Source organism: Mustela nivalis, assembly GCF_964662115.1.
Source record: "Mustela nivalis genome assembly, chromosome: 9".
NCBI lineage: Eukaryota > Metazoa > Chordata > Mammalia > Carnivora > Mustelidae > Mustela > Mustela nivalis.
This window is the reverse complement of record NC_139028.1, coordinates 67457185-67479681: the sequence shown is the minus strand read 5'-3', so window position 1 is coordinate 67479681 and position 22497 is coordinate 67457185. Positions and strand designations below refer to the sequence as shown.

General features: G+C 38.5%; 1 protein-coding gene across 1 annotated transcript; it reads right to left on the bottom strand.

The window, feature by feature from the left end:
- Window positions 1-20961: 20961 nt before the first annotated feature.
- On the bottom strand, window positions 20962-21912 carry LOC309840133 (olfactory receptor 52D1-like; the record flags this gene model as incomplete). The annotated part of the gene is made up of 1 exon (XM_082682200.1): window positions 20962-21912. One exon carries the CDS (start codon window positions 21910-21912, stop codon window positions 20962-20964), a length of 951 nt encoding a protein of 316 aa, XP_082538326.1.
- Window positions 21913-22497: the final 585 nt, after the last annotated feature.

The following is a 22497-nucleotide window of genomic DNA, read 5'->3' as shown; positions in this document are numbered from 1 at the left end:
GACAAATAAATAGGCAAATAGGTATGATGGTTTATAATTGTGGTTTGGATAAAGCAGCCCTACCTGTGCATCTTCTGAATTTCCCAAGGGCTTACAAATATAAAAGAAAATGTTAACACACATGCAGACCCCCCCCCACACACAAACAGAGGATCTTACCTCCTTATACCAACTTTATTATTTAATTCTTATTACTGAGTAATTTAACATGTTCATCTTGATAAAATTTATGGCCTCTTTTTCAGTGGAGAGTGTAGGAAATGGGCGTTTTTTTATCCTGAGAGTTTCTTAAGAAGAACATAGATGGTTTCTATCCAGATCCTACTTAATAAACACTCTACTCACACCAAGTTGTTGTTGTTGTTGTTTTAAAGAACCAGACACTGAGTATGACACACACAAAAAACATTGCTTCTGAAATTACTTGCTCAAAGAGTCAGGGATGTGAAAATTAAGTGAAAAAACATAAATGACGTTAAATAAATTTAAATTGAATGTAAAGCTCTGATTTTTACAGAAGGTCACTCTTTTCATTAGATTCTTCCGTTCCTTACAATGATATAAGTGCAACGGAATTATTGAAAAAATGCAAGGTGCAAAGTGAAACAATCCTATGAATTCTAAGATGACTACTCTAGCTTTTATAGAGAGAGTGGATTGAATGGAGCAGGATTGGAACTCCTTTAAAAAGACGACTCTGAAATACTCTCAGAGGGACAGATCATAGAAAAGGACAGAGGTCTTCCTGTTGGACAGACCCTTTGAGTATGATATAGTGTCCTTCCTCATCTCTTATTATAGTCTTTGGCTTAAAATTTAATTGATCTGATATAAGGATTGCCGCTCCTGCATTCTTCTGATGTCCATTAGCATGGTAAATTTTTTTCCACCCCCTCACTTTAAATCTGGAGGTGTCTTCGGGCTTAAAATGAGTTTCTTGGAGGCAACATATAGATGGGTTTTGTTTTTCCTATGTCCCTTTCTTAATGTACATTATTTGGGATAGGCCCAGGCTCAGGAAAATTGAAAACTTATTGTATGTAAGGAGAAGAAGTTTGTGTACGTCAGTAAGAGGGACAGTGTGGGAGGGAGACAGGCAGGAAATATTACAATTATTACATGGAATGGGCTGTGAGTAATGGACTTTTATATAGCAAATACTGTTTCCAACAATAGTTTTGATATAATAAACTGAAGGATTTCAGTAGAGTGGTAGTAAAGGTAATGAAAAGGGAAGGGAAAAGAAAGAACAGATGCCAGAACTGTGGATGATATAGGAGATTTGTTGCATAGGGTTTGAAATATGTTTCAAATTAGGGATGCTTCCCGAGATGTGAAAATGAGAGATGGCATCAACCAGCAAGTGCGTGGGGACTGGTGAGCAGCATTCTCCTGACTCAGGCAAAGGGCAGTGAGCTCAGAGGATGACTTATGGTCTCAGGGATGATTCCCTAAATCTTGGAGGATTTCTGTTCCCTAACTTAGTAGAGGACAGACCTCTACCCACCAGTGAGTATGACAATGCCTCCATAACAGATACCAGCCAGGGAGATTGTCCTGGGGCAAGTATAAGCAGAGCAGAGTCTCACATCCCAGAGATAAAAATAAAAATAATAAAATAGTACTGCCTGAATATTTTCATATCTCGTGTGCCAGTGCTTGGACCCCATCTTTGGAATAAATAGAGCCTGCCTTTTGCATTTCCATTTTAACTCCAGTGTATGATCTGTTTTAAAGTGTTTTTGGCAAAAGGGACCAGTAACAGTGAAGCAGGGACTCTAGCGCAAGAGGATACCTGTAGCCATCCTTCGGCCAGTTTGGAATAGGTTTGGTTCTTACCCTCTCCAACAAATTTACAGAGTCATTCAAAAAGCTTTGATGGAAAGGAAGTGGGATTTGAGGATGGGTCCCAGCAGCTCTATATTATTGTGTTTGGCAGGACTCTGTAGGTATGTGACAAGGAGGGAGGAATGGGATGAGCCATGTGGGGTTTTGTGATATCTCAGCCAGAATCCCAGCCAAAGCTCTATATATCAATGTTCTCTCACATAGAGGATGATCCTGTCATGGCCGCAGTCCTTCATTAGCCAAAGTGAACAAGACATCAACCTGGGAGGAATGTAACTAGTTCCCACTGTCCAAAAGCAGCCATCTGCCCCGCCCCAACCATGATTCTTCCTCCACGCCCATAAGAACGAATGCCCTAAGTTCCATCTACAGGTCTGACGCAGGCTAACAGCCTGTGGACACTGACTTATTAGAATGATGGAAACAACAGAGTCTTCATGAGATTGTCCCTAAAAGGATGGCCACCTCATCTTCTGTGGTATAAAAAGTAGGTAGACTGAGAAAGCCCCAAATGTCAAATTTTAGGCTAGATAGCAACTCAGTCTCCTGAAGCACAGACTCCCTGCCTCTGACAAGAGCACATTTGATCAGTGTCTCAGGGAATACATTTAAAGGGGAAAAAATAAAGTACTGGTCACTAAAACTACAAAGGAGGTCAACAGAAAACATACACACCAAGGTTTGCTGCTTCAGTCTGAATCTAATCTGACTTCGATTCTTTTACCCAAAGAGCTCCTCTTTCCTTCTGGATTCCCCACTGTATTCCTGGTCACATTAGTTGGTCTGCTCATGAAGTCAGTAATTTTCTGTAAGGAGCTGTTTTCTTATGGAATCACTGGTGTCAGCAGAACTCCTTTCTCCCAGAGTCATGTCCTGTAGCACAGAGACCCTACTTGGACACTGAGCAGACCCAAGGCTACACTGTTTGATAAAAATCAAAGAACCAGTGTAGCATTTTTCTCTTCCCTAAATGGCTGTAGTTTTCAGCTCACCAAATTGTCTTCTATCTCTTGCTTTACAGGAGTAGTGGAAAATATCTGTTTAGAAGGAAACAAGTAAAATTTTAGGTTGGGACATGTTCCATAGAAGTGAGATGAACGTTTTTATGCATTACCTTATATTCCCAGAAAATAGAACTCATGTTATATGTGGGTAACATCATTTTTTTTTCCATCCCCAGAAAAAGGATGAGGTCAATCATATTACCTCTTTTCCTTTGAAATGGAACATAGCTTGGTTGTTTCAGTAGGCTGTGGATATTGGATCCCTAGGAGAGTCAGTCTAGACAATTTAGACCCAGTCGGCTGAGACAGAATTCTCAGAGGCCTGAGAATGTTCCTGTACATGTGATATTGCTCAGTTAATTAAGCATCTGACTCTGGATTTGGGCTCAGGTCATGATCTCAGAGTTGGGAGATTGAGCCCCACGTGAGCTTGGGATTCTTTTCCTCTCTCACTGCCCTTCTCCCCCATCCAAAAAAAAAAAAAAAAAATCTTAGCTGTTCTTTGCACTTTGCATTTTCAAAACTTTATAAGCAGTTTCTAGATTTATAACCACACACACTTAGAGTTTTTGTTTTGATTGCATTGAATCGGTCTATCAATATGGAAATACCTGATACCTTTATAATATTTTATCATTATATTATAAATATGATATACTATGTTATTCATGTAGTCTTAATTTCCCTATTAATAGGTTTAAAAACTAACTCAAAAAGATATATGTATACCCATATTTATTGCAGGAATATTCAAAGCAGCCAATATATGGAACGTGTGTGTGTTTGTGTGTGTGTAATATTATTCAGCCCTGAAAAATAATGTAATCTTGCCATTTGTGACAACACAGATGGACCTCGAGGGCATGATGAAATATGTCAGAAATATGTCAGAAAGTGTAAAATATGTCAGAGTAAGACAAATATTATATGACCTAACTTATAAATACACAGAACAGACTTGTGGTTGCCAGAGGCAAAAATGGAGGGGTGGACAAAATGGGCAAAGTGATCAAAAAATACAAACTTCCAGTTACGTAATAAATGTGTCTTGGAGAAGTAAGGTACAGCAAGGTGACTATAATTATAATTACTAACTAGACTTATTGTGGTGAATGTTTGCAGTGTATACAAATATTGAATCGTTGTGTTGTACACTCGAAACTGATACAATGTTATATGTCAATTATAACTCAATTAAAAATACATATACTCTTTTCTTGTGGGATGCAGAATATTTGCTCTTTATAACACACAGTATATCCAGTCAGCCAGGCCCCAAACATCAAGCCAACACTGGGGCTTCTCAACTTACACAAGGTTGACTATGTGGTCCCTGGCCAGTCTGATATTTTTTATTTGCCTCTTCCTTGTTGCTTATTCTTCGTCCCATGAAAGCTTTTTGCCTTCAGCCCCATTTTGTGGTTGTCTGAAAGGAGACTATCCACTTCATGAAGTATTTAAAAAGCTTGAGTGTATCACACATAATCACTAAATTGTTTTCTTTGTTTAAAAAATTTTTTAAAGATTTTTACTTATTTATTTGAGAGAGACACACACACACATATATAGGCACACACACACACGCACACACTAGCATGAGCAGGGGGAGGGGCAAAGGGAGAAGCAAACTCCCTCATGAGCAGGAAGCTCATAGCCAGGCTCAGCTGGTGGGGTCAACCCCAGAACTCTGAGATCATGACCTGAGCCAAAAGCAGACACTTAACTGAGCCACCCAGGCACCCCACTAAATTGTCTTCTTTTTTTATTTTTTTAAGATTTTATTTATTTATTTGACAGAGAGAGAGAGAGATCACAAGTAGTCAGAGAGGCAGGCAGAGAGAGAGAGAAGGAAGCTGGCTCCCTGCTGAGCAGAGAGCCCTATGTGGGATTCTATCCCAGGACCCTGGGATCATGACCTGAGCCGAAGGCAGAGGCTTAACCCACTGAGCCACCCAGGCACCCCCTAAATTGTCTTCTTTAATCATTTTTTCAACCAGGATTTTCTGCAATGTAACCAGAAATAATCAACTTTAGAAAATGATAAATTGCATAAGGAGTATAATCAATAATGTCATAATAACTTCATGTGGTAACAAAAGGTAACTACACTTATGGTGAGCATTTTGTAATGTATGTAATTGTTGGATCACGGTGTTATACACCTGAAACCAATATAATATTATACACCAACTATCCTCTAAATCAAATTTTTTAATACTCCAATTCAAAAAAAAAATTATAATGGAAATATGTAGCAAAGGTTCTGATAATCTTTGCTTCTTTGTTGGGTTGATCTCCCACCCTCTGTCCCCCAAGTCAAACACAATCTCCCCCCACCTTTTTTTTAAAGATTGATTTTATTTATTTATTTGACAGATATCACAAGTCGGCGAGAGGCAGGCAGAGAGAAAGAAGCAGGCTCCCTGCAGAGCAGAGAGCCTGATGCGGGGCTCAATCCCAGGACCCCGGGACCATGACCTGAGCGGAAGGCAGTGGCTTAATCCACTGAGCCACCCAGGCGCCCCATCCAATTCAAATTTTTTAAATGATAAATTAAACTTCAAAAATGTTAAAGTTCTTCTCAACCTTTAAAACATGCATATGTAAGCCAAAGAGAAGAAAATAATCCAATATTGATCAAACATCTATTTGACAAAGGTCTTATATCCAGAATCTATATAGAACTCCGCAAATCAATAGTAAAAAATAAAAAATAAATAAAAAATCTAATTTCAATATGGACAAATGATTTGAATAGACATGTCATTATAATTTTAAAATTGAGGAAGATTTGAACAGATCTGAGGTAAAGTTATGAATGGCCTAATTTGCACAAGAAAAAGTGCTTGCCCTTATGAGTTCAGGAATATGCACATGGAAATCATAATGAAGTAGAACTAAAAATCACTACTTGCTTACAATTACTATGACTTACAGTTTCACACATTGGCAAGGATACCCAGCAATCTGAAACCTCATATGTTTTTGGTGGGTGTTTATGTTGCTGTGACAACTTTGTAAGAAAATCTAACACTTGTCCTAAAGGGAAATACATATCTACACAGCAACAAAGAAATGCAACTTTCACGTGTATTCTCACGAAGATTTAAGCACATGTCCACCACAAGAGGACTTGTATCAAAATGTTCATAATATCTAAAAATTGAAAGCACTTCAAATGTGTCTCAATAGGAGAATGGATAGATGGTATCTATTCATACAATGTTATGAATGTTAATCAGCCGTAGAAGAGAACAAACCACTGATACTGAGAAGGATAGGAATAAAGAACAAAAATGTTAAGTTAGGTGAAAGAAAGTTTATACAATGAAGTTTATACCATATGATTCCATTCATAAGAAAATCCAAACTGAAAAATTGAGATTCAACTTCAAGCAGTTGAGGAATTCATTCTATCAAGATAATCTTCCCATAGAGAACTTAAAATCATATGGGGGGTGGGTAGGGAGGGGAGAAGGGAAAAGAATCTGAAATCACTGTAAAATTATAAAAGAGAGTCAGAAACCAGAAGTGAATATGCCCTCAGTAAGAAGGAAATAACTGTGGGTGAGTTTCCTGTTTTTGTGTCTTTTCAACTGAGAGATACAAGGTAACGCAATTAATATTTATAGGAAAGCTCAATTTGTTGACTAGAAAAGTAATTTATAAAAGAAAATGCAAGCGTACCAAATATTCTGGAAAGTGAAGAGAAATACCCACAAAAGAAACAGTTGAAAAATTCTATGTATAAATGCTGCCCACATATCTGAACTACACATTTGAGGAAGACTCCATACAATCTAAGTAAACTTAAAGAGCTGAAGAGGGATTTTAGCTACCACATACTGAAGAAAAGAAGATGGAATTTGAGATCAGCCAAGCAAGCTGCCTGAAAAAAATAATTTAATCCAGAAAACTACAACAGAATCCAGATTTTTTTTTTTTTTTTACAACATACCATTCACAATTTCTGGAGTATAGTATGCAATCTAAAATTATTAGCCATATAAGAAAAATAGAAAAAATATGATCCAGACAACAACAACAACAAAAAAAAGACAATGGAGAGTGATTCCAAGATGAGTCAGAAATTAGTGGACACAGTTCTTTTCATTTTTTTTTTTAAGATTTTATTTATTTATTTGACAGAGAGAGATCACAAGTAGGCAGAGAGGCAGGCAGAGAGAGAGAGGAGGAAGCAGGCTCCCTGCTGAGCAGAGAGCCCGATGCGGGACTCGATCCCAGGACCCTGAGATCATGACCTGAGCCGAAGGCAGTGGCTTAACCCACTGAGCCACCCAGGCGTCCCTCATTTTTTTTTTTAATTTTATTATTTATTTAAAAGAGAGAGAGGGAAAATGAGCATGAGTTGCTGGGGAGGGGCAGAGGAAGAAGAAAGTTCCCAGATAATCAGGGAGCCAGATGTTGGGCTCTATCCCAGGACCCTGAGCAGAAGGCAGATGCTTACCTGACTGAGCCATCCAGGCACCCCAGTGGCCAGATTTTAAAGCAGCGGCTTTAACAATACTCAAAGACACGGGATAAATTTGTTTCTAATGAATAAGTAGGAAATATCAGAAGAAAAATAAAAATTATTTTAAAATAATGGAAAGAATAAAACTAAAAAAAGAATAACTGAAACTTTAAAACCACTAAATGGGCTAAGGGAATGATAAGAGATGAGGGAAGAAAGAGTGGGGAACTTGAAGATAGATTAATTACAATTATCCAATCTGAGAAAAGAAAAAAAAAATGGATACCCACCTGCAAAAGATGGCAACGGAATCCCTGTCTTACACTATATGCAAAAATCAACTCAAAATGGAATAAACACTCATTTATATACTTTGAAATTGTGAAGCTCTTAGAAGAAAACATAGTGAAAAATCTCTCTGCCATTGATCTGGTCCTGATTTTTTTGGGATATGACACCAAAAGCACAGGAAACAAAAGTGAAAAATTACAAGAGGGATGGGAATGGAAAAAAACAGTTACAAATCATGTCTCTAATAAGACGTTAATACCCAAAGTAGTATAAGAGGTTCAAACAATTTGAGAAACAAAAAGAAAAAAAAAAAAAGATCATTTTTTAAAATAAAATAACATTCCCATAGGTAACTTCAAATCATGTGCGTGTGTGGGGGAGTTAATAGTTGCCAGCAGCTGAGGGCTGAGAGAAATGAGGAGATGTTGGCCTAAGGATCTAAACGTATAGTTATGCAGTGCAGATAAGTTATGGGGAACTAATCTAGGGCATGGTGACTATAGTTAATAATACTATATTGCAGGGATGCCTGGGTGCCATGGTTGGTTAGGCATCCAACTTTGATTTTCAGCTCAGGTCATGATACTGAAGTCCTGGAATCAAGGTCCCAGAGACACCTGCCCATTGTCAGGCTTGGGCGAAGTCTTGGGTGGTGACAGTTCTCTCCTTGCTGGAACTCAGTCAGGATCCTCTGAACTCTCTTCTCTGCTGGGCCCTTTCAGGCTTCTGCTGTCCTCTGTGTTGTCTGGAATGTTGCTGAGTTTTCTGGAAATTCCCACCTCTGGTCTGAACACCCTTCAACATCTTATCACCCTGGCCTGCCTTCAACAAAAATTCTGTTGGTCATTTCAGCAATATGTACCCTTTTAGTGATTTTTTTAGTACCGTTAGTAATTTTCCATCTACTAACATATGATCCCGCTCCTTAGCTATAAAACCTCACTTTTCCTTATTGCATTCAGAGTTGGGCTAATCTCTCTCCCCCACTACAGCACCCCATTGTAGTAGCCCCTTTGGAATAAAGTCCTCCTTACCTTCCATCTTTAACAAGTGTCCTGAATAGTTCACTTTCTTTAAATGATGGTGGCTTCAGACTCCAAATCAGAAATTATTATCTGTTTTTCCTTCATTTTGCTGCCACAGATTACAATAACCAGTGCATGGCTTTATAAAATACCTTAAAAAATGCAATTCTCTTTTATCTTCCTATTGAGTTCTAACGTTGGCAAAGAGGATCTGGGAGGGCCCATCTACTGAACTTCTAGTTCAGGAGTGATATCTGAAAGCAGAAACATGCAAGCAAAGTGGTAAGGCCCTCCCACCACCCTGGGGACTACAGGAAGGCCTGGTCCCTGGATGAGTCACAGGGGTGGCCCTCAGGATTGGGACACAGGTAGGGACTGGAAAGCAGATGGAACAGAGGGGGCAGACTGATGTGAGCTGAGTCCAAGCCTCCCCCATGCTTTGCTGCTCATGCTGGGGAGCACTGGCTGCTGCTGTTGTTCTGCTGGGCCAGCAGCTGCTGTCAGGGCCACTAATGCCCTCGCAAGGACAGGGCTTGCACTCAGGCAGCCACACAGTGCCTCTCATGCTTCCAAACTGAAGCAACATCGCCTGCCTCCAGAGAGGATCTAATTAAGGCTCCTACAACTTTTAGGGCGGCTAGGTGAATGGATTCCAAAGGACTCTACACTCTTTCTTTTTGTTCTGAAGTATCAGCATCTGCCTCCCAGGCAGAGTGCCTGTCAGGGCCTGGGGCCTGTGTTCAGTCATTCAGCTCCTGCCTTGAAGAAGTAACAGCCACATTATGAGTTTCCTATGGAAGTTTGGGCCCTCTGTACAAGCTGAGGGTCTCAGTCTTGCAAGTGCAAGGAACTGAATGCTCCAAAATCCCAAGCTAGTTTAGATCTAGGCCCTTCCCTGCTCTCGCCTGTTATCTCAGGAAGCACCTTGTACACATCCCAGGGAGATGCTAAAGGAGAGAACCCAGAAAACTGTGCCCAGACTGCTGATCCACAGAAACTGTGATAGAGTAACTGTGCATTCTTTTAAACCTAAAAGTTAAGTCCGTCAGTGAATTTGTGTTAGTTTGTTGCAAACCAGGAGAATATGAATACATTTTTACCTAATACGTTAAGTTGAAGGGGCTTACTATGATTATAGAAGATGAGGAGAATGAACTTATTTTTACAATACTCTATTATTTACTTTAAAACTCGATAGAAGGAAATTTGAAAGACTGTGTTTTGTTACTCAAATTATTCTATTTCTTGAAATAGAGCAAAGTTAATGATTTTAGAATGAATGAATGTGCTTTCTTAAAATCATTATATCAAGTCAGAAAAGAAACCAATAAAAAGCACAAATTGGCATGACTCTGGGGCACTGCTTATGTACTAGAAAACAGCAGGTTATCGCAAATATTCTAGTATTTAAATCCCACAACATCCCCATCTGGTAAGTTTTAATATTTTTATTTATTTTATACAGGAGAAATTGAATCCCACAGAACTTATTTAATTTGATAAGGGCCGCAAAGGAGCTATATCATCATTATACAAAATTTGATCTGTTTTCAGCGTCCGCCTTAGGACCTCCAATGCCAATGTTCACCATCTACACAGAGGGCAGGGATACATTCTTCATGTCATCTGCAGTAACACGCTAACCATGAAGAAGCTCACCATAATATTGTCTATGGTCATGACCTACTTCTGTCTCCCTTAGGCTAGATACAATGAGCATATGAAATTGCATTTCATGGCCCCTCCAGTTTTCCCTAAGATTCACTAAGCTTCCCCTACAGGTAACATTTTCAGGCTCTCCCTTCTTCCCCACACCTTGGGAGTCAGACTGCTGCCTTCTCTGTGGTGTGTTGCACAGGAGAGCCACAGGTGCTGGAGTAACACACAACTGATACTAATTCTGCCTCTCCTACTCAGCCGTTGGAACATAGGAGAAAATTTTAATGGCTTATAAACTCCTTTTTTTTTTCAGTTTATAAATTATTTTAATCTCCTGATGTAAATTTCTCCCTCTTAGGATATTTGTTAGGATTAACCAGGATAATGTTAATATATGTATATGTATTTATACAAATGATTCTATGTATATATACCCATATTTATATATGCACACACACATAGATAGACATGTACAGATATATACATTGCTCCCATGCCAGACATACTCATTTTCATCCAGCATGGCCAAGATTCTCATCTTTCTGTCATGTCCTGCAAATCTTGATTCAAATTTTGTATAGTGGCCTAGCCTGTCCTAATTTATAAAACGTGCTTCTCAAAGAACAATCTGTGTTTTCACTCTCTTAGGTAGTTCTATCATTCATTCATATTCTCTAATGAAGGAGGAGAAGATGGAGAAGGAGAAGGGGGAGAAGGAGAATGAGTAGAATAGGGAGAAGGAGTAGGGGGAGAGGGAGCAGGGGGAGAGGGACAAGGGGAAAGGGGGAGACAAGAGAGAAGGAGAAGAGGGAGAGGGGAAGGAGGGGGGAAAGGAGAAGTGAGAGAAGGCAGAGAAGCAGGCGAAATGTGCAGAGGGAGGTAAATGCAGTGGCATATTCATGTTTTGCTCCACGAGGAAAAAGACTGAGTCCCAGAAGGCTGTCCTCATGAGCACAGAAGAGTCTAGTTCTGACCCTCTCTATAGGACACATCATGAAAACTCATACTGTCTGCATGGGATTTGGGGACCTGAGAAATGAGACTTCAATAGAGTCAATTATCATTTATTAAAGCAAGACCAAACACAAACAAACAAACAAACAAAATTCTCATCGATACAGCTTGTATTTTTCCAGCAGTAACAGATATTTATTCTTACATATAAGACTCTGAGGTAAGGGCTTCATGCACCTCTCATAAAATTTGATTTCTCAATGTGACCCTACAAAATGGGTACAATCTTTTTTTTTTTTTAAATAGGTACAATCTTTAACATCAGTTGTTTTTTTGTTTGTTTGTTTTTTTGTTTTTTTAAGGAAAATGAGACCAAGAGGTGCTAAGTGACTTGTTCAAAATTACACAGCTTATAAGTAAAGAGACAAGATTTGACCTTAGAAACTCTGAGTACCAAAAATCTACTCTTACTATATATTTTACTTATGCACTTCTGCTTTAACTCTGTGATACATAAAGGAGTGTTATTGGTAAAGCAACACACTCTGAAGGATTCAGTACCTAGTGACAGATTCCTATGCACTCTTCTATGTCCCATGCACTTGGATAGAATTTATAATTTTTCCTTTGTTAATTCCCTAAAACAGAGGGAATGTGGAAAGGAGATGTCAGAGGAGGTACAGCAATACTGCTCTTTCTATAAAAGGGATTAGATATGTTCCCTTTGCAAGTAAGCATTCTCTCCTAATACTAAGCAAAAACTAATAAAGAAAAAGAAAGCATTCTCCCCTAATGAAGACAAAATATTAAGGAAGGAAAACCTCAAGCTTTCACTGCATGGTAGGGATGTATAAAAGACTGTTGAGTTGACTTGTGTTCCACCCAAATTCCTGTGTAACAATCCTAACCCCCAATACTTGAGAATGTGACCTTTTGGAAATAAGGTCTTTACAGGGTGACTAAACTAAAATGATATAATTAGGGTGGGTCCTTTTTCAATCTAACTGGGGTTCTTAGAAAAAGAGAGATTTAGACACATGGAAATGCACACTGGGAAGATGTGAAGACAGCCAGCTACAAGGCAAGGAATAGACTTTTCCCTCACAGCCCTCAGAAGAAACCAACTCACTGACACCTTGGTCTTAGACTTCCAGCCTTCAGAACTGTGAAACAAGAAATTTCTGTTGTTTGAGCCACCCATTCTGTGGTACATAGTGACAGCTGTCCTAGCAGACTATCTCAAAATCATTCTAAAATGAAAGATGGAGAAAAGAAGGAAGACATGTTCAGAATGGTGCAGATGAGCTCAGTTGTAGATGAACTCCAAGACAAGGGGCACTACACAGAAGTGGGTGAGGGACTGAAAAGGTTCAGGAACTTGGTGGGCAAAAGGTGATGGGGTATTGACAATTGATTGAAATATGGATAAACAGTCTGAGAAAGTTGACAATTAGAAAACCTGTAGATCAGTGACCCATGGTTTGTGACATTGAAAAATGAGACAATACGTGCTTCATAGTCAAGGAAAACTATATCCAGCTAGGCTATCATTGAAAATGGAAGGAGAGATAAAAAGCTTCCAGGACAAACAAAAACTAAAATAATTTGTAAACACCAAACCAGCTCTACAGGAAATATTGAAAGGGATCCTCTAAGCAGAGAGACCCTAAAAGCAGTAGATCAGAAAGGAACATTGACAATATACAGTAATAGACACTTTACAGGCAATACAATGGCACTAAATTCATATCTCTCAATAGTTACCCCGAATGTAAATGGACTAAATGCCCCAATCAAAAGACACAGGGGATCAGAATGAAATCTTGCCATTTGCGACAACATGGATGGAACTAGAGCATATCATGCTTAGTGAAATAAGTCAAGCAGAGAAAGACAACTATCATATGATCTCCCTGATATGAGGAAGTGGTGATGCAACATGGGGGCTTAAGTGGGTAGGAGAAGAATCAATGAAACAAGATGGGATTGGGAGGGAGACAAACCATAAGTGACTCTTAATCTCACAAAACAAACTGAGGGTTGCTGTGGGGAGGGGGTTTGGGAGAAGGGGGTGGGATTATGGACATTGGAGAGGGTATATGCTTTGGTGAGTGCTGTGAAGTGTGTAAACCTGGTGATTCACAGACCTGTATCCCTGGGGATAAAAATATATGTTTATAAAAAATAAAAAATAAAAAAGAACAATAATTTGAAAAAAAAAAAAGAATGGATAAAAAAACAAAACCCATCAATATGCTGCCTACAAGAAACTCGTTTTAGACCCAAAGACACCTCCAGATTTAAAGGGAAGGGGTGAAAAACAATTTACCAAGCTAATGGGCATCAAAAGAAAGAAAGGATGACAATCCTTCTACCAAATCAGTTAGATTTTAAGTCAAAGACTATAATCAGAGATGAGGAATGACACTATGCCATACTCAAAGGGTCTGTCCAACAAGAAGATCTAACAATTTTAAATTGTTTAAATGCCCCTAACATGGGAGCAGCCAACTATATAAACCAGTTAATAGCAAAATCAAAGAAACACATTGATGATAATACAATAAGAGTAGGGCACTTTAACACTCCCCTTACTGAAATGGACAGATCATCCAAACAAAAGATCAACAAGGATATAAAGGCCTTAAATAACACACTGGACCAGTTGGACATCACAGATATATTCACAACATTCTATCCCAAAGCAACAAAATACACATTCTTCTCTAGTGCACATGGAACATTCTCCAGAATAGATCACATCGGGGTCACAAAATAGGTCTCAACCAGTTTCAAAAGATTGGGATCATTCCCTGCATGTTTTCAGACCACAATGCTCTGAAGCTAGAACTCAATCACCAGAGGAAATTTGGAAAGAACCAAAATACATGAAGACTAAAAAGCATCCATCTAAAAAGCATCCATCTAAAGAATGAGTGGGTCAACCAAAAAATTAAAGAATTGAAAAATTTCATGGGAACAGATGATAATGAAAACACAACAGTTCAATATCTGTGGGACAAGGCAAAGGCAGTTCTGAGAGGAAAATATATAGTGATATAAGCCTTTCTCAAGAAACAAGAAAGGTCTCAAATACACAACCTAACCCTACACCTAAAGGAGCTGGAGAAACAACAAAGAAAACCTAAACCTAGCAGGAAAAGAGAAATCATAAAGATCAGAGCAGAAATCAATAGAAATAGAAACCAAACCAAACCAAACCAAAACAAACAAACAAACAACAACAACAAGAACAACAACAACAACAAGAACAACAACAACAACAAAAAAAAAAAAACAATAGAACAAATCAACAAAACTAGGAGCTGGTTCTTTGAAAGAATTAATAAGATTGATAAACCCCAGGCCAGACATATCAAAAAGGAAAGAGAAAGGACCCAAATTAATAAAATCATGAATGAAAGAGAAGAGATCACAACCAACACCAAAGAAATACAAACCAAAAAAATAAGAACATATTAGGAGCAACTTTAGGCCAGCAAATTTGACAATCAGTAAGAAATGGATTCATCCACAGAGACATATATACTACCACTACTGAACCAGGAAGCTAAACAGATTCATAAGCAACATATATACTACCACTACTGAACCAGAAAAGCTAAACAGATTCATAAGCAATAAAGAGATTGAAACAGTCATCAAAAATCTCCAAACAAACAAGAGCCCGGGGCCAGACGGCCTCCCAGGGGAATTCTACCAAACATTTAAAGAAGAATTCATACCTATTCTCCTGAAAATGTCCCCAGAGAAATAGAAATGGAAGGAAAACTTCCCAACTCATTTTATGAGGCAAATATCACCTCGATCCCAAAACCAGACAAGGATCCCATCAAAAAAGAGAATTACAGACTGATATCCTTAATGAACACAGATGCGAAAATTCTCACCAAAATAGTAGCCAATAAGATCCAACAGTACATTTAAAGCATTATTCACCACGACCAAGTGGGATTTATTCCAGGGTTGCAATGTGGGTTCAACATCCACAATCAATCAATGTGACGCAATACATTGATAAAAGAAAGAACAAGAACCATAAGATACTCTCAATAGATGCTGAAAAAGCATTTGACAAAGTACAGCATCCCTTCCTGATCAAAACTCTTCAAAGTGTAAGGATAGAGGGCACATACCTCAATATCATCAAAGCCATCTATGATAAACCCACCGCAAATATCATTCTCAATGGAGAAACTGAGGGCTTTCTGCTATGGTCAGGAACACATCAGGGATGTCCATTATCACCACTGCTCTTCAACATAGTACTAGAAGTCCTAGCCTCAGCAAACAGACAACAAAAAGAAATTAAAGGCATCCAAATTGGCAAAGAAGAAGTCAAACCATCACTCTTTGCAGATGATATGATACTATATGAGGAAAAGACAAAAGACTCCACTACAAATCTGCTAGAACTTATACAGGAATTCAGTAAAGTTTCAGGATATAAAATCAAGGCACAGAAATCAGTTGCATTTCTTTACACCAACAACAAAACAGAAGAAAGAGAAATTAAGGAGTCAATCCCATTTACAATTGCATCCAAAACCATAAGATACCTAGGAATAAACCTAACCAAAGAAGCAAAGAATCTATACTCAGAAAACTATAAAGTACTCATGAAAGAAATTGAGGTAGACACAAAGAAATGGAAAAATGTTCCATGATCCTGGATTGGAAGAACAAATATTGTGAAAATGTCTATGCTACCCAAAGCAATCTACACATTTAATGCAATCCCTATCAAAATCCCATCCATTTTTTTTTTCAAAGAAATGGAACAAATAAGCCGAAAATTTATATGGAACCAAAAAAGACCTCAAATAGCCAGAGGAATGTTGAAAAAGAAAGCCTAAGTTGGTGGCATCACAATTACAGACTTCAAGCTCTATTACAAAGCTGTCATCATCAAGACAGTATGGTACTGGCACAAAAACAGACACGTAGATCAATGGAACAGAATAGAGAGCCCAGAAATAGACCCTCAACTCTAAGGTCAACTAATATTTGACAAAGCAGGAAAGAAAGTCCAATGGAAAAAAGACAGCCTCTTCAATAAATGGTGTTGGGAAAATTGGACAGCCACATGCAGAAAAATGAAACTGGACCATTTTATTATACCACACACAAAAATAGACTTAAAATGGATGAAAGACCTTAATGTGAGAAAGGAATTCATCAAAATCCTTGAAAAGAAAACAGGCAGAAACCTCTTCAACCTCAGCCGCAACAACTTCTTCCTAGCAACATCGCCAAAAGCAAGGGAAGCAAGGACAAAGATGAGCTATTGGGATTTCATCAACATCAAAAGCTTTTGCACAGCAAAGGAAACAATTAACAAAACCAAAAGACGACTTACAGAATGGGAGAAGACATTCTCAAACGACATATCAGATAAAGGGCTAGTATCCAAAATCTATACAGAGCTTATCAAACTCAACACCCAAAGAACAAATAATCCAATCAAGAAATAGGCAGAGGACATGAATAGACATTCCTGCAAAGAAGACATCCAGATGGCCAATAGACACATGAAAAAGTGCTCCACCTCACTCAGCATCAGGGAAATACAAATCAAAACCATAATGGGATACCACCTCACATCAGTCAGAATGGCTAAAAATTAACAAGTCAGGAAATGACAGATGCTGGCGAGGATGTGGAGAAAGGGGAAACCTCCTACACTGTTGGTGGGAATGCAAGCTGGTGCAACCACTCTGGAAAACAGCATGGAGGTTCCTCAAAAAGTTGGAAATAGAGCTACCCTTCAACTCAGCAATTGCACTACTGGATATTTACCTTAAAGATACAAACATAGTGATCCGAAGGGGCACATGCACCCAAATGTTTATAGCAGCAATATCATCAATAGCGGAACTATGGAAAGAACTGAGATGGGCATCAACAACAGATGAATGGATAAAGAAGAAGTGGTATATATATATACAATGGAATAATATTCAGCCATCAAAAGAAATGAAATCTTGCCATTTACAACGATGTGGATGGAACTAGAGGGTATTATGCTTAGCAAAATAAGTCAATCAGACAAAGACAACTATCATATGATCTCCCTGATATGAGGAAGTGGTGATGCAACATGGGGGGTTTGGGGGATAGGAAAAGGATAAATGAAACAAGATGGGATCTGGAAGGAGACAAACCATAAGAGATTCTTAATGTCACAAAACAAACTGAGGGTTGCTGGAGGGAGGGGGTTAGGGAGAGGGTGGTGGGGTTATGGACATTGGGGAGGGTATGTACTATGGTGAGTGCTGTGAAGTATGTAAACCTGGTGATTCACAGACCTGTACCCCTGGGCTAATAGTACATTACATGTTTATTAAAAATTTTTAAAAATTATTAAAAGAAATAATTTTAAAATCCAGAAATAATGAAAAGAATACAGTTGGTAAAAAAACATAGATCTTTAAACATTTTGTCTTTTACCTTTAAATTGCTTCATTGAAAGTTCAGTTTTAAAAAAATATAATAAAGGTTTTAATAAGCAAGTTTCTTATGGATTTGTGTTCCAGTATATTACCTTTATTTATTATCTTGTGTCATTTATGTGACATTTGTCTCGTCTTCTCTAATAATTTTCCTTGACTTTATATTTCCCAAAGGAAGGCCCTGATTTCAAAATAAGAAAAATGGTAAGATGTCTTGATACTTAACCTAGCTTTGAGTTGTCTAAATGATCATTACTTATCACAAAGATTTGTCTGCATACTTTTTTAAAAAAGCATAATAGAAATAATTAGGTTTGTTTTGCTTTCTATTTTTAAAATTATTTTTTAAAATTTACATTCAGTTTAGTTCACATATAGTGTATTATGAGTTACAGGGGTAGAAGTTAGTGATTCATCAGATGCATGTAATAGCCAATACTCATCACAACAAGTGCCCTCCATAATGCCCATCACCCATGTCCCCCCTACTCCCCCTCCAGCAACCCTCAGTTTGTTCCCTATAGTTAAGAGTCTCTTATGGTTTTGCATTCTCCAAATTTTAATTCTATTGTGAGAGGTCTCACTATCTATGTAAAATAAACTTTATGATGATTGTTCACCTTTTAGATTAGATAAAACATATTCATTTTTACATTTAAAGACATTAAAAATGTATTGGTAAAATACATCATGGAATAAACAAGAACCTTGAAGATTTGGTAATGTCTTTACTGTCCATAATTCATTCTTACTAATAGGATACTTATGTGGTACTAAAAGGGTAATCACAGATTAAAAATCCTTAAAAGTTAATTGTGTGTTATGTATCAGTTGGGAATTCCATTCTCTTCCACTTTGATAATGTTAGTTAAGATGATAAACTTAAAACTAAGTTTACAAATAAGGCCTGCCTTCCCACACCAGCCACCTATTTACCCTCTACCGTATAATCTTAAAAGAAGAGATGGGATACTTTGGAAATAACATCAAAAAAAGATTGCCCTGATCCTCACTAGAGAAGACTCCTCAGGTACTGTAAATACCTCATGGCACCGCAGTGAGGCTCCGAGGAATTGATCCCTGAATACATGTTTCCAGCTAACAATGTCTCTTTTCTAAAGAAAATTATTAAGGCATTCACATATTGGAAACTTAAGAATCCTCAGAAGCAGATCATCCTTTAAGGGCAAGAGCTCATCCCAAATTTTCTGATTATCAGATGTTGACACAATGTCCAGCCTCTAGGCAAGAAAACAAACTAAGTTAATTTTTGAGATCTCTGTTCTCTTTTATTAATTTGCTTTACTATTCATCTTCCATATTACCATAATTTTGTGTATTTTACCCAGTCTTGAATTTGTTTTAGTAATTTTTAACAGGGAGATAGTTATCACAGTTACTTAATGTCCTTTCCCCAAAATATAGGAAGTACATTATTATAATTACTTTTTAATATAGTTTTTATAGAGATGGCTTAGTTATTTGGCATGGGAACCATGAGAAGATTAAAACCAAGAAACAGGTCAGACCCTGGCCTCAGCCCAATGACAAGAGAACCTAGTTTTAGGATGGATCATAAATTAATGTAAGAAAAAAAATAGAATTATTTTAACATGTACATAGTTTCCTCTTTAATAGGATCTTTTATACCTTGTCACTGCAATGCCATATTCTGCTGTATTACTTTACTTCCTCTCTCCTTAGAGTGTGAATTTCCTGAAATCACACACTGTGTCTTATCCACCTGTGAAATTCAGTGCCTACTGTACCTATTACATGGTGGATCTTCAATATATACTTTTGAATGAATGTTCAACTAAAAGAGTGAATAAATAAGCAGTCTTTCTAAAGTTCTTGCAAAAGGCTTGTTGCTGTTGTTCTTAGTAAATTAGAGATGTCCAAAGACTGGGCAGATGTCAGAATGTGGAGTTATGCATAATGGTTATAAAGTTACTATTTATGTGACAAAATGTTTGGAAATACATAGTGCTGTTGGCTATATAACATACTGGTTTGAAAGGCAGGTTTTATGTGATATATTTCATAATAGCACAATAAAAATCTTCTTAGATGACCCTATGCTTCAAACATCACATTAGAAATTAAATCAAGTCTATATAAGTTGAATCTCAGATCTTAGAAAAAGAAAGACATGGATACTGAAGTTGAAAAGTGGTACAAATTCCTTAGAAGATGGAGAGTTTCTGACCAAAGACAATATACAGTGAAAAAGTGGCTTAGGAGAAGACAGATGTATTGTGTATGAGGATAAACTGGTTATCTGCTTTTATCTCTTTCAAGGTATCCAAAGACAAACACCCCAGCTCCTATGGAAGGCAAGCCTGTGCTAAATCATGAGGGCCAGCTCTTTGGAGAAAGCTACTTGTTAACTCTGACTAACCTGGGTTACCCTGGCTAGCACTAGCAGCAAACTCTATGTCCTGGTATTTTGTATATACCCAGAGTGTTGACTAAATGAGGCAAACAAAAGGTCAGACTACCTCCATCAGGGCCCACAAAATCATTTACATGTAAAGTTCATCGCTCAGAGAATATCGGGCAAAAATACAAAGCTCATCAGAAATGAAGTGACTATATTAGCTCACAGTGTCGTTTTTGGAACAATTCTTTGAGAAACTTGAGTTATGGCTTTCCCACTGATACATGTGCTTCCAAACTTCTTACAAAGAGCTGATCAGCAGTCATCATTCTCCATCTGTTTAAATCTAATGCCAGATCCAGAAGATCCTGGGCTGCCTCAGCCCATCTTTTGTCTCAGGTTGACACTGTTACTGCAAACAGTCTTGGTCTAAGAAAGTGCTGGCAGGCAATCAATCAGTGTGGATGTGTGTGTCATTCTCAATTTCTTGAAGCTATACGTGAGTAAGTCTTTTTTGATCCCTTTTCTTCTTTCCAGGGCTGGGTTTTCCGAAAATAGAGTAACTTACTGGTTCTTACTGTCAAAAGTACTACTACCATGCCTCCTGATGTTTTCCTACAGAGATTCAAAACCTACAGCCACATGATGAGCCACATAATAGCCTAACAGGAAAATAGTATTCCGCAGATTCAGCAAGTATAAATGTGTTGTTCTAAACACTTCAAACTCTTTCAGATAATACATGATACTGATTTTTGCTAGAATTACCAGAAACCGAAATCTCTAGCTCAAGGAAGGTGACAGATTAATTGTAACTTTTCCCATTGATCCTTGGGGTACACAGAGGGTCTAGCTACCTCCTTCCCATAAAAAAGCCAAATACTCTCAGGCGGATCTGTTTGGTATTAATGCCATAGACCAGGGGGTTGAGAACAGGAGGCACAAGGAGATAGAGATTTGCAAGTACAATGTGGACGTGAGGAGGTACTTGGTGGCCAAAGCGGTGGGTGAAAAAGGAAAAAAAGGCAGGTACATAGAAAATAAGAATCACACAGATGTGGGCTCCGCAAGTGCTAAATGCTCGGAATTGGGCATCCTTGGAGGGCAGGCGCAGCACAGCCCGCAGGATCAGGCCATAGGAGGTGGCAATGAGGACCACATCCATGCCAGTGACTGAAAGTGCCACCGTGAGACCATAAATGGTGTTGGGCTTGATGCTGGCACAAGCCAGCTTGGCAATGCCCATGTGCTCACAATAGGTGTGGGGGATGATGTGATGTCCACAGAAGGGCAAGCGTTCGATGAGGATGACAAAGGGAAAAACAAAGAGGAGGGCACGGACCACACATGCCAGACCAATCTTCCCAATCACTGCAGCATTGAGGATGGAAGTGTAATGAAGCGGTCGGCAGATAGCCACATAGCGGTCAAAAGCCATGGCCAGTAGAACAGCTGACTCTGTGGCAAAGACAGTGTGAACAAAAAACATCTGCGTGAGACAGCCATGGTAGGAAATTATGTGGGACCTAAGCCAGAAGATTGTTAGCATTTTGGGCAACGTGGTGGAACAGAGAATCAGGTCAGTGATAGAAAGTAGGCACAGGAAGAGGTACATTGGCTCATGCAGAGTTCTATCTGTCATGATGATATAGATGATGGTGCCATTGCCAATGAGAGCAAGGATATACATGGAGCAGAAGGGGATGGCAGCCCACGTGTGCTGGTCTTGCATCCCAGGGATTCCAAGTAGAATAAATGTGGAAGGATGGAAGGCAGTGTCATTGGTGACCAATGCAGAAAGCATAATGATGAAGAGAACACACGGCTTTGTCTTCCTGAAAGTGGTTAGAAAATGAAATGGATCATCCTAGATGTCACTTATTCCTCCCACATAACCATTCAGTTTCTTGCCTCTTTTTCATTCCCAGCAGTTCTACTCCAATTCATGCTTTCCTCATTTCTTGCCTGGGGTATTAAAATAGCTTTGTAACTAATATGCCTATTTCTAGGATTCCCATCAATCAGTGAAGCCTCTAATTGTTAGGAAATATTTTATCATGTGAAATTCATCAATAATAACACAAATGCAACCTTCCTTAGTGTATGCTATTCGGAATCCCTGTATTACCCTCCTCTGATCTACACTTCACCACTTCCCATCATATTCCAGGTCCTGGGACCCTGGATATAGTCCAGTCCAGACTCTCCTGCTCTCTCACTTCTGATTGGGTTTGACATAGGAAACACAAGCAGAGGGTCAAAGGCAGGTGAGGGATTTATTCCTTCAACTCCCTCCCCGTAGGATTGCTGCAAGCTGTTTTTTTCTCTATAAATATCCTTCTCTGGCCTTGGTTTCTTCTTATAACCATGTCCTCCTCTTGTCCCCTTA